Raw genomic sequence first — 13,899 nt, 5'->3', positions numbered from 1 at the left:
AAGTCTGATGATGTTTTTACTAGCGAGAATATATTTGACATTAGATACCGGAACAGAAATGAACAGATGATTCACGTGGAAAAGGTTGTTAAATGAATGTTGCAATGAAAGAAATAATCATTGGCCTGTCAGGATTGGTGTGAACCAGGTGCTGATACCCAAATAAGCACTTTAATTTTTGAAAAATTAAAATGTAATTATCCGGAAAGTAATATCAGTTTCTTTGTCAGTAAAGGATGGTTTGGAAAGGTACACTACATGAGTTGAAGGACACGCGATGGGAGGCATATAAAGAGAAATGATGTGACATATTTATAGTTGAGTGTTATTCAACCCATTTATATTATGTAAAGTATATTTTCCTACACAATATTGGAACACATTAAATAAATTAGCCTTGCTATTTATGGAAACTAATGGTTCAGAATACACAATTTAGAATAACATGAGCATTTGTAGGAATGAATTAGTCGTGCTAAGTGAGGGATAGGTATGCAGTGAAACTTTATTAATATAAACCCTAGTAATACAAAACACTGATTAATACCAATACATTAATACAGTTCCTAGAAATTACATGAGAGTTACAGGGCCAAGTAATAAGTTTATTACAAAAGTATAGTTAATATTTACTACAAAGTTTTTTTTGTTGAAAGGGTAAACAATTGCATGTAGTAAAGGATAGTTAGTACAAATATTACAGAAAAATGTAAAACAAATAATGCTTGGCTTTGGTTCAGTGTAGGCAGGAAAAAAAATTAGAAATTGCATATTCTTCACAAATTAGCCATTCTAAAATGGAATTTTTCAATCCTTGAAAAAAGTACATTTGGTGTTGTATACAATTGTGTGCAAGTTTCCTTAGAGTGTGTTCTGTTTATATTGGTGTACAGTACACTCCCGATTATCCGCAAAATTAAGTGGCAGGGCCACCGCGGATAGTGAAAATCGTGGATAATCCGCAAAAGAGCCGAAAATGGGAAACAAAAAATGAAACATTAATTTCAACTTGAAAATCTAAAAATTTATATACAGTAAAAATTATTAAATGATGCTAAAATTTTAGTAGTTTACTGAATAATTAACATACAATACATATCAGTAATGTTAACATAAAAGTGCTCGTACTTACTTCGTAACAAGGATACAGTACATACTGTACGTACTCAGAGACTTCATTAGACACTAAAAAAAAAGCACAACTCTTTAAATTTACAATTTTTTGAAAAAAAATCAGTCACTAGTTTTTGTTTCTTGCTTTGGAAACATCTTTTTTTAATTCATTGATTGAATTTCCGCAACATAAGTTTTTCAGCCAACTGCGCATCGTCGTCTTGTTCCTCTCAATAGTGAAGCAGTCCGACGATTTTTTGCAAAGCCACTGTCGTGAGTCATCTGCGCCTTCGCACTGGGATCGCCTGTGGCGTTTTACTGTATACTGCACACAATGCACTCGTCAGTAGAGTTCAAATTTGCTCACTTGTAATTAAATAAAGATTTACATATGTGCTGTTTTTTTTCGTAGCATGCGCGGAAATTAGGGAGTTTACCGTACTTGCATGAATTAAATGAGAAAATATTTTAAACTTTATTTGATTTAGAAATTATGTGAAAATTGTTTTATAAAGTGCATTAATAGTTTGGTTAATACAAACCTGGTAATTGCAAAGTGACAGAATGATGGTGCCTTCAGGGTTGTGATATCGAGGTTTGACTGTATTGGGAATGGGACAGCGGCAAAGCCTCCCAAGCCTCGGCCTTGTCCCGGCAGGCATACCGCTGGTGCTGGACGGGGACAAGCTGCCCATCAACAGGATCACGCTGCCCCAGATGCCCAAGGTTAGGGAGGGGAAGCGCAGTGCCCACAACGCCATAGAGAGGAGGTACAGAACCAGCATCAACGACAAGATCATAGAGCTGAAGAACATCATCGCTGGGACGGAAGCAAAGGTGTGCTGCAATCTAACCTTGTTTATTATTAAATTATCGTATTTCCATGCCATAATTTTTAGCAGTGGGAAATCCTATTGGCCTGGCTGGTTAAGGAGGGAAACCCTACCACATATATCGCAGACTTCACCACCACCTAGCCGCACCCACACCAGGGCCATTATAAGGCCTCACCTCTGCCTGAGAGGCCACCAGCAGCCCTGTGGTGGGGCAGCACTAAAAGAAGTCTGCCTGTATGTTTGACTCACCCCCAGGATAGGGCTAAGAAGTGTGATAAAATATTTAACAATAAAACGGGAGGACCAGAGCAAGGTCACCGAAAACACACTAACTCACCGAGATGCCATCTAGTATAACACTGCTTCATGGAGGATGTCATGTCTGGAACTAGTTGTGTGCACCACGTATTAATGCATACAGCTGCCATTTTTTCATGTGTCCGCAATACATAACATTGCACATTATGACACCCTTCTTTTAAAAAATTCAAAACCAACTTATAATCACAGAAATTTTCTTAGCATCTGTAATACATAATACGTAGAGACCTGAAAAAAGTGGGGTTATTTTTTCTCAAAAGTGGTGTTATTTCCCCCAAAATTTGTGATATAAAAGCGAGGTTATTTTATTTAAAATTTATCTTTAATTTGACATCGTGGATATTTCAAATGAAGTATTCTAAGTATTCTGAAGTATGTCTGATTATTTGATTAAAAAACAGTGTTATTTTTACTTTTGAATACATATGCTGATAACACACAATTGCATAGAAAATAACAAATTTAAATCATCATTTAACAAATTAAGTACTTACTGAATACAAGAAATTTCACTAAGGAATTTTGTTATAGAGCACTTTAAAAATGGAAAGGCTAGGGTTAGTATAATGCTGCACTATTCTGATAGTGATAATAAATATTTACAAAAAAAATCATACTGTAAGTTACTTGTTAATTTTGGTCACCAAAAGAAAGCATGGTGAAAATTTCAATGTTTTTTTCTTTAAGGTTTTGTCGTCTGTCTGTTACGACATTATCGTAATGACTAAGCAGTTGCTCACTGTCTACATTGTTTGTGGGTTTCCAGACATCATGCAGCACTGCCAGTGCAAATTCACTGGACTTAGCACTCAGAGCGGTCAGAACTTGCACAAAATCTATACTCTTTTCAGTCTTGATTATTTCTTGAACCTCTTCTCTTAAAGCTTTGTAGCCCTTAAAAAGTTCTGTCTCTTCAATGTTCTTCATTTCAGTGATACTTTTCAAAGTGGAAATAACATTTTCGGTCTGGTTCAGGATTATATTTTTTGGGTTGAACAACTTGCTCAAAGTTTTGAAAACTGGAGCTGAGGGGTCACCATTAAATAACATTTGGAGTTTATCCATCGCAAGTGCTGAGGCCTTCTGGCATTCGTGTTTGACGTGAGCTTGCTCACTCGTAGTCAACTTACTCATTGCACTTTCTAGAGATGAATGGAAAATTCCCTTTGAATTAGCTTCAAACCCGCTTTTTACACTTTCCACATCTCCATACAAGGTGTGGGCAGTGGGATACTTCGCTCCTTCCAATTTATTTAGCAAGTTCACAAGCTCTGATGCATGGTGCTTTATAAAAATACACTGAGCCAAAACTAACTTTACATCTTTATCAGAAAGCGAGGACAGGTATATTATCCCAGCATTGCTAGACACCTGGTCAGACCCCTTGTAAATGAAATGATGTGAATGAAGTAATCTGCTAGGTAGAACACTGCCTTGAACCAGGCATTCCACCGGGTAACTACTGGCATAGGAAATGGTGTAGCGGGCTGTGGGGTTTCTTCTTCCAGATACTGGAGGTATTGGTGCTTTCTTTTTCTAGTATTTAGAAAAGCCGACTTAACATTCGACACAGCATTGTTAACATCTGTAAGTTCACTACTGAGCACATTCCCTACAAGAGAGAGTATCTGAGCCCAACACTGAATGTGGGACACATGCTCACCAAACAACACTTGTAGACTTTTGATACATTTTGTCATATATCGTGCTGCGTCGGTGACAAGTCCCATGATGTTTTGGTACTGAACACCATACTTCCCCACACCTTCTGTGATGACCTGAGCGCAAGTTGTAGCATCCGCCTTCTTCAAGAAATTAACAGACGCCACTACAAGTTTTGGCGGTGCAAATACATCTGTAAACACTTGAAATAATACAACATGCAGTCTGTCGTTTCGTCACAGAGAATGTAGAGACGATTGTCAGATACTACATCTTTGACACTTTTGAAGTGATCTGCTGCTAGTTGGGGTGTGTATTTTTCCCATAAGTTTTTCACACATGGCAAATCTCCACCACCTAAAACAAAATGAAAACTTTGGGGTAAGTAATTCTGAAGAATAGAGACTTTTGCAAAGTTGGGCTCACTGTCTGTAAAAGGGTAGGCCTAGACCTACAATGCTAAATCATTTTATTGCATTAGGATTTATTTTTACATTCATTCTGCATTCCAAGAAACCAAATAAGTTAGTGTCAATGTTTGTGGGGTAAAAAAAAAGTAACCTAACCTGAAATGCTACAGAAAAAGTAAGTTGGGCCTAATTACTTTAATACCACAATAGAGTGGCCTATTAACATCAAGGAAATTAATTCACACACTTTTTGTAAAGAAATTGCGATGACATATTTTTGTACTTTGAGTTTTGTCTACTTCGAAGCAGTAAAAATACTAAATAAAGTAGGCCTACAAGTTACCAACTTGCCACCATATTTTTACTAAATAGGCTTAAGTTACATTAAGTTACTTTACTAAACACGTGTGTATCACAAATATAATAAATATTTGGTGAGTAATTCACCGAAATAATTTTAGGAAACACTTTTAATATTGCAGGTATGTTGTGTACAGATCGAGGTGGTGTTTTCACACATTGCAAAATGCAAAAAAAGAAACGAAGGAGGGTGGGGAATGAGTTGAGTTATACCCGGCCTCGTGAAAGAAAAAAAAAATTGATGCCTTCAGCTTTTCAATGTGTATGGACATTGGCATTATTTTTATTAAAACAGCGAGTTTCACCGACTCTCCGACATGGTTAGTCCTATGTACTGTAGGACCTAACAATACGTTATTTAATGACCTAGAATTAATAAATACAGAAGAGCTTAACTCAGAATGCAACGGGGAAAAATCCTACCTTCAACGAACTCATTTAACCATGACTTTAAATGTGGGTCTTCTAATTTCTCCAGCGGTATATTTGCCTTGGCGAATGCCTCTGTCGTTTTCATTGCCATGTGTTCAATGTCGATTTTACGTTGATTTACGCTGCCGAAATTCTCGACACCAGACGTCTGGATTTTCCTTTCAGAAGAACCACTCATGTATTTTCTTTTAGAGATGACATGTTTTTCACTTTTTATGTGTTTTAAAACGGAATCTTTCCTCTCAAATGCCACTCTGCAGTTGCAGTATTTACACATAAGCGTTGACGCATCTGACGCATAAACACCGGCACTTTTAAATTCGTCGGCTCGTTGCCGTACACTGACTGGAAGTTTTGGCATCTTTAAACTTATAATAACGGCATGAAACTGTAGATAAATCACTCGTATGCGAAAATCACGTCAAAACCCAAGAAGTGAAATCTGAAATGGCGAACGTTTCGCGTCGCGTGTGGATGGTTTACTCCAAATCGATTAGTAGAACTCATTTAGATACAGCGACTTAGAGAACACGTATATCAAAAGAAAACAATAAATATCGATGTATTCAATAGGAAATATCGCCAGCTCGTAAATTCGTTAAATTAATCGTGAATAGTTCTTTGTTTACAACAAATTCGCGTTATTGACTCAAAACATAAAAAATCGCGTTTCTACTGTGAAATAAAGAAATTCGTGTTATTTTTTGGGTTTATCGCCTTTGCGAAATTTTCAGGTCCCTAATAATACGTTACTCTTGATAATGTCAAACTCATCACTGATGAAATGTTGGCAGTCATAAAAATTAAGTGGTCATAATAATTTTTTTATCAAATTTAAGTAACATCTCTTCACTTATCTATTGGCTTTTGAATAGATGGTAGACTGTGTTTGAGAGTTTTTTCTAACCAGGACCGTAAAAATAGTTTAGGTACTCGTGAAATGCCATTTTGGTTTACTCATTCTTAAGTACCCTTTTCCAGAGATTTGAAAGTAAGATTTGCACAGATCCATCCCTAGTAAAAAGTCAGAAAAATATGTATAACTAAAATTTTTACCTTATTAATTGTGTTGTAATCACTCATTTTAAGTTCATTTTCTGTTTATTCTAAGTGGTGTAATCAATACAAAATATCTTGTTGGGTTTCGTTTTTAAATAATTCTTAGAAAAATGTGTAAAGCAAAAAGAAAAAAAAAAACAGAATGTAGCTAAGCATGAAGTTGTCAGTAGGCACAGATTTGAAAAATATTTATTGATGATTTTACAATGATTTTTTTTCTTTTTTTTTTTTTTTTTCCTCTTTCCATAGTTGAACAAGTCGGCTGTGCTTCGCAAGGCCATAGACTACATCAGGTTCTTGCAGAACACGAACGCAAAGCTCCAGCAGGAGAACATTGCGCTGAAGATGGTGGCCAAGGAGCAGAGCCTGAAGGAGCTGCTGGTGGGGCAGCCCTCGCAGCAGCAGCTGTGCGACGAGATGATGCTGAGGGAGGCTGTCGGCCCAATCACCCCTCCCCGCTCGGACGTGTCCTCCCCGTCGTTCTCCCCGTCTCACTCGGACAGCTCCCTCCCGCCGTCGCCGAGCAACTCCTTCAAGGCGGAGGTGGGTCAGGACTCCCCCCCCCCCCCCTCGGGGAGTAACATCTGAGGGGGTGGGTGACAGTGTCAGACCAAACATCTTTCACAGGGTGGTTAAAAAATATAAAAACGGCCAAGAAAAGAAGTGCGCTGGAGCGACACCATCCTTTGTTAATAGCTTCAGAATACAACACACTAATAATTTAACTAAATTTAATCACAGATAACCCTAAAACGGGATAATCTGGGCCCGGATAAATGAGAGTTTAGTGTGTAAAAACGAAGTCTACAGTTAAGGTTTTCAGAGAAACAACACAAGGTCTGTTAATATTGCATATTGATTTTTTATTTGCATTTTTATAACTATCTCTTTAACCAAGGAACATTTCAGAAAAAATATTAATTTTTTAGTTGGAGTTTTTTGTTTAACTTAATGTGATTTACCAGAAATTGTTGAAGCAGTTGATCAATATAAATGTGCTTGATATGTACTTATTATTACATGTGCTTGAATTTTTAATGATGATAGACAAAAGCTACTATTTTTTTATGACATAATTTTCTTTTTTATAACACCATACAATGTTGGCTGCATGTGTTGACCTGAAAGTGCTGGATGAGTGTCGAGAGTGAACGGCCGGAGCTGGGTTGCCCAGGTCAAGGATGAGGATGAAGACGGTGTGCTCACTGCCACGCGGGGCATGATGGACCACTCCCGCATGGCTCTCTGCATGTTCATGTTCGCCGTCCTGGCGTTCAACCCGTTCGGCAAGGTGCTGGACAAGTTCTCCGACCTCCGCGGGGACTACTCGGAGTCTGTCATGGGCGGCAGGACCATACTGACCGTCGATGGTGAGACACTTTCATTTCTAAAGATAGTTTCCGATCTTCACTGCATATTACATTAGTGCCGGGCGAGGATACAAATTTCCGAACCAAACAGAACAAGTGGATTCGGTTCTATTTGTCATGTTAATGAGTTAAAATTGAATGTTCGTCTTTAAATTTGTGTCTGCCTCTAACTCTAATAGTAGGCCTGATTTTTCTGTTCCTTCAACTTAACCAACCTGGAACCGACATTTGAAATCTTTCATTTAGGTTATTTTTGTATGTTTCTCTTATTTTTCACAATATGTATTTTATATTCACGTAACATTTATTCTACTGTAAAAGTAAACACTCATTCATTCAGTATCACCAGCATCTAAGGTATAAAAACTCTCAAAATGTTTATGCCATAGTATATGGTTTATCAGACACAGTATGCAACACACATAAAGTTGGCAGTAATGGTGTTTATTGATTGGAAATTTATGATTTCTGGCCAATTTTTACTTTCATAAGGCCAAAACAATGTAACAAAGTATGCAAGCAAGACATAATTATTGCATTGACTATTAAACACGAAATACATTAGAATTTTAAGAAAAAAATATGTAAATGAGTATCGATAATGGAGCCATTCCATTTCAATTCAGGCAGGAGCGTGTCAGGTCACCATCTCGGATTTGCTTTAAAAAATTACAGCAGTTACAACCAGTGCAGACAAGAAGTATGCCAAAAGGATTTTGTCCCAAAAAATTTTTTTCCCCATGTTATAGCCTTTTGAAGTTGGTTCGAAATCAAAAAAAGTGGAAAAAGGGGTGTTTTTTAAATGAGCGGCATTTCAAAACTATTATACTGATTTTGTTGATTTTTTTTTATTTTGTACCTATTATAGTGAACTACAGAGTGGAATAGTTCCAATGAGCCCAACGACAATATCTTTAAGGGGGGGGGAAACTAAAGAATTTGGCAAAAAATTTGAATTTTTTTGAATTTTCAAAAAAAATTTTTTATGTGGAATAATCAATTTTCATAAAAAGTAATTCTGGTAATATGTGGACCTATTACAGTAGTTTTACAGGAAAAATTGTTTTTAATTCTATGATGCATGGAATTATTAAAATTTAACTTAAAAATTTTCAAAATTTGACAAAAGTGCCATTTTTGATTGAAAATTACTCAAAAATCCCATATTTTAAAAATCTGAAAATTTGTAACTTTGTAGTCCTCACCTTTAGTAATAGCATGCACTTTGTTGGATAGTGTGTTTTTGCCTGTAAACATTTCTAGAATTTTTTGAAAATGTAATTTTCTTACATTTTCTAAGGTCTGCACACTCAATTAACAAATGTTTTGTTAGTTTCCAAAAAGTGAGATGTAATTTGTAAATTGGGGAAACCTTGGGAATTACAAAAGGAGAGTCTGTGTATACATTATCACATTAACATAATATGCACAATACATAAACACACATATAATACATATGCATACTCTTTAACTTGCATGAAAACCAAAATTTCAAAGTAAAATTGAAACCAACAATATGTACCTATAATTAATTATATGTAGACTGCTTACCCTTCCTCAACTATATGTAACATATATTGACAAACTTCCTAAAATATTATTTGGCTGATTAAAGACAGTAGATCTGCTGGATCTTCATCAACTCAGCTTTGTCGAAAGTGTGGAGTCTTGCTGATTGTCCAAGTGGAGTAGGATTGCTTACTGCTAACAAAACATTTTGTAGTGGCACCGGACATTCATCCTTCTTCTTTCCAGATTCCTGTGGCCACTTAAACCCTTTAGCTGGACCATGGGGATGCATAAAAGACACTGTCATGTCGTTCAACTCTTTAGATATACCAGTGATCTGTCCTATCCACCAATTCTGATCGTATACACAAGCAACGAACTGGCCTACTTGGAAATCATTTATTGAATAATGTGTTTTAATCTGGTTGGATTGTACAACTATTTCTATTTTATCTTTAATTGTGCGTCCCATGTATGTCTCATTTTTAATCAGCCAGTAATGTTTAGATTGTATTCCAACAACTGGTTTTACAGTAGCCCATTCTTTTTCCTTAGATGACCTATACGTTTGAATTGTTTTACTTTCAAGAGCCAATAGAGTTATCTTTGGTACAAGGTTACCTACTTCCAGTGGCGGATCCAGGATTTAGGTTTGGGAGGGGCTTGACCCAGCTGAGGCTAGGCTTTATCAAGGCAAACACTAAAACAATAGTGGACCCAGATGCTTTTGGAGGGGGCTTGAGCCCCTTAGCCCCCCCTCTGGATCCGCTACTGCCTACTTCAGCAACAAATGAAGCAGAATCTCTAATGGCATTAACACACTCTGCCCGAAGATTGAACTTAGTTGCAAAGTGTTTACACAAACCACCTATTGCATCACATGCACTTTTGCCATGCCCTGTAGCAGAAAAAATCCATTTTTTTTCAACAGTTTGAGTATTTTTACATAGTTCATACAGCTGAAACCTATTTTTGAAATGTCCAGCTGCCCCATCTGTAATGTACACTATTGAACTCAAAAGTTCTAACTGACAAAATTTTGAAATTTCCAGTTTTATAACCTCTAAAGCACAGAGAACGTGAGCAGAGTCGTGAGCTATATCATCAGATACTATAACAAAACTTCTTATTTCCGCACCAAAGTATGCAACACAGGTAAACAGTGAAAGCTGATCAGTTTGCCAGTGGTAAGTTTGGATTTCATCAGGCAATACAACTGACCAGTTCTCAGCAAAATCAAAATGTAAAACAAGAGCATTATTTTGTTGGACAGAACTTCTTGCTTCAGCTATTCCTTCCCTTTGTATTTTCCTAATGTAACTGTGAGGAATAGCTTTTTTAACCCAATGCCTTACATGTTCCAGAAAATTATTTACAGATACAGTTTTTTTTATGAGGTCACCATGTTCCCAAATCGCAAATGTAACTTCTTCCCCTTCATCCAAGCCAAAGTTTTCAACAGTTAATGTTTCTGTGCCAGGACAGTCACCACACTCCTCGAGCCAGCAATCTTCATTCCTTGTTTCGTCACACAAACACTTCAGTAGAAGATAGTCTTCATCAATTTGGTTATTTGTTACATTTCGAAGAGCTACACAGATAAGTTGCATGTTACTGCAGTAAATACAAGAACACACAGTCTGTTCTGGCTGAATTTTCACCCATCTTGGTCGTAAGGCATAAAACTTTGAAAGACTAATTTCTATAAGAGGATTATCTTTTTTGAATGCTTTGTATGCCTCTTTGATGGACCTTGTCATGAATCTTTTAACCTTTTTTACTTTCTCGCCATTACCATCCTTAATGCAAATAACATCTTTTTTGTTTGGACTTTCCCTTGAACAGTCTTTTCTATCTTCTAGGTAATATGATAATGCTAGATATTGTACCTGTGTAGGTAAAGGATGTCCACTATAGGGGTCAGGTTGAGCATAAATTCCCTTATTTTTTATAACTGTGCGACATTTATCAATGAGGTACTTTGACACTGAAGGTAATTTTTCCTTCAATACAGTTTTACTAAATGTTTGTGGTACCAATGTTAGTAGCTGTACTTTTCCATTGTAGTTACAAGTATGAAGAGCTGAGTCAATATTCGAAAACCATAGACTACAATTGACACACACAGGCATTTCATCATCAGACTCACTTGAAAGATGCACGTGATATATGTCTTGTAATTTGTTCACAGCAGAAGTTTTTAACTCATCAACTAATTTTATCTTCTTTTTCCTCGCATAACCTTCTCTCCTATCCAATCTCACCTCTGAAGGGGATTTCAATGGTGATACTTCTACATTTAATGTTTTAATGAGACTGCTATTTAAAACACTTACTAGTTCATCCTCCGGAATAAAATTCTCTGATGTGGATGTTTCTTCTGCATCTTCAGCAAGTTCCAGAAATTTCTTTTTATAAAAAGTAACACAGTTGCTACACAAAATATCATTTTTATTTACTGAAACAGATACACCCACAAACTTTTGAATATCATCTGCTAAATCATTCACCTTACACATCCTCACACATTTACTTTTATACACACTTTTTTTGTGCCTTTTAATGTAGTCCACACATTTAATTCTCTCCGTACTATGAAAGTCAGACATGATTTAGTTCACTAGCTGAACATCACCCATGAACACACACAACACAACTGTAACAGCAAAAGTTTGGGAATTCCCTTGTAGTCTTGTAGTTGATTCCCCCTATGGTCACCAGGGATTTCCCTCAAGCTACCAGGGATTCCCCTTACAGCAAGCGCCTGGGAATGTTCAGATAGGGACTCCCCCTTCATATTTCCCAAGGTTTCCCCTCATACAAAACCAGTTACAAATTATCACATACTATTTAGATACCAACAAAACATTTATTAATTGAGCATGCACAACATACAAAAGGTAATGACATTACATTTTCAAAACATTCTAGAAATGTTTACAGGCAAAAACACACTATCCAACAAAGTGCATGCTATTAATAAAGGTGAGGACTACAAAGTTACAAATTTTCAGATTTTTAAAATATGGGGTTTTTCAGTAATTTTCAATCAAAAATGGCACTTTTGTCAAATTTTGATAATTTTAAAGTTAAATTTTAATAATTCCATGCATCATAAAATTAAAATCAATTTTTCCTGTAAAACTACTGTAATAGGTCTACATATTACCAGAATTACTTTTTATGAAAATTGATTATTCCACATAAAAATTTTTTTTTGAAAATCCAAAAAAATCTAAATTTTTTGCCAAATTTTTTAGTTTCCCCCCCTTAAAGATATTGTCGTTGGGCTCATTGGAACTATTCCACTCTGTAGTTCACTATAATAGGTACAAAATAAAAAAAAAATCAACAAAATCAGTAAAATAGTTTTGAAATGCCGCTCATTTAAAAAACACCCCTTTTTCCACCTTTTTTGATTTTGAACCAACTTCAAAAGGCTATAACATGGGGAAAAAAATTTTTGGGACAAAATCCTTTTGGCATACTTCTTGTCTGCACTGGTTGTAACTGCTGTAATTTTTTAAAGCAAATCTGAGATGGTGACCTGACACATTATCTTGCTAACTGCCTGAATTGAGGTGGAATGGCTCAATGCTGAACTGGAAGATGTTCAGGATCTTGAATCCAGCAGCGATTGACCATGGTTTTAGGTTAGCTCAAACATACTTGAATAATAAATTTTTAGGCTGGCACAAAGAGCATCTTCATCTATTCTTCATTGTTTAATTACCATTTCCAGTTGCTGTTTTATGACCAAAGAAAAATGACCGACTTCATCCATAATAAAAACTTGTTATGGTTTAACGTTTAGGAATAAAAACTTTTTTTTTACTTTTATAGTAATAGAAACAAGAACAACAAACTGACGTTCTTCATGCCAAACTAATCCATAATACTTTCTGTGTTTGCGAACATTAAATATTTTATTAAGGTTCATTTAAAATTAGAGCCAAATATTATTTAATGGTTTCAGTTTAAAAAAATTTCCACTTTTTCGGTTTAGTTTGGTTTCAATCTAAAAAAAAAAGGTTGGCCTACCTCTGTATTATATTTTTTGAAAACCCCTGATTGTTTTGAGGTGGTATCATTTTTGTGATTGTTAAAATTTTGAAATAGTATTACAGGGGAAATCAGGAAACCTTGAATTAGCTGGGATTTTTTTTTTTTTGGCCATGAAAACTGTTGGAAACTTATACATTTTTGAAAGCTATCTGTAATTATTTGTTTATAAAGTTAAAAAGAGCACAGTGTTGATAAAACTGCACATTGTTCTTACAAACTACATCACTTATGCCATTTATGACTGCTATTCACATCATAGTTAAAGAAATTTATGCTGTACCTGCAAACTTCTTCACTTGCCATTTACTGGCGAGCCTCCGCAACAGATTTGGGGAATGCGACTAGCCAAACGGGGGAGGAAGTCTCTATTCAATTTCTTTTCTTTCTTGAGTGATGTTTCTCTATTAGTTTTACATCTGAAGAATCAGCCTCAACTGAAAATTATTACCTTGTTTGTCACGTGAAAGCTAGAGGCTCTACTGCAGAATAAAATTAAAAAAATAATTTCCAACGTGGAGGAAACTATACTAGCCGATGTGCCGTAATTCTTTTTTTGTTGAGTGTCTTAATATATTTTTTAAGGGCTAACATAAGAAAAGGACATAAAGCATTTTATCATAATACAATGTTTTATTACATAATCATTTCACATTTTATACTAAAATCAAGATTGAAAAGTAGGGGTGCCATTTTTATGTGAAAAAAGCATTTCGTTAGGTAAAGTTATTCATAAAAACAAAACATATTCGTAGAAAGTGCCTT

The 13,899-nt window shown here is 35.8% G+C and overlaps 1 protein-coding gene across 2 annotated transcripts in view; it reads left to right on the top strand.

Annotated features, from left to right (window-relative positions):
• The window catches only part of LOC134539599 (sterol regulatory element-binding protein 1), an 81,454-nt gene that overhangs the window by 6,220 nt on the left and 61,335 nt on the right, over window positions 1-13,899 (top strand). For both annotated transcript variants that reach the window (XR_010076339.1, XM_063381771.1), the window contains exons 4-6: window positions 1,772-1,950; window positions 6,443-6,736; window positions 7,368-7,563. Coding sequence is in view for 1 of the 2 variants with exons in the window: in XM_063381771.1 (XP_063237841.1) it covers window positions 1,772-1,950; window positions 6,443-6,736; window positions 7,368-7,563 (669 nt within the window). In the remaining variant the exon portion in view is untranslated. The remainder of the gene's footprint in view (window positions 1-1,771; window positions 1,951-6,442; window positions 6,737-7,367; window positions 7,564-13,899) is intronic.

This window comes from Bacillus rossius, chromosome 15 (assembly GCF_032445375.1).
Source record: "Bacillus rossius redtenbacheri isolate Brsri chromosome 15, Brsri_v3, whole genome shotgun sequence".
Taxonomy (NCBI): Eukaryota; Metazoa; Arthropoda; class Insecta; order Phasmatodea; family Bacillidae; genus Bacillus; species Bacillus rossius.
The sequence above is the reverse complement of the archived record's forward strand: the minus strand, read 5'-3'. Positions and strand labels throughout refer to the sequence as shown.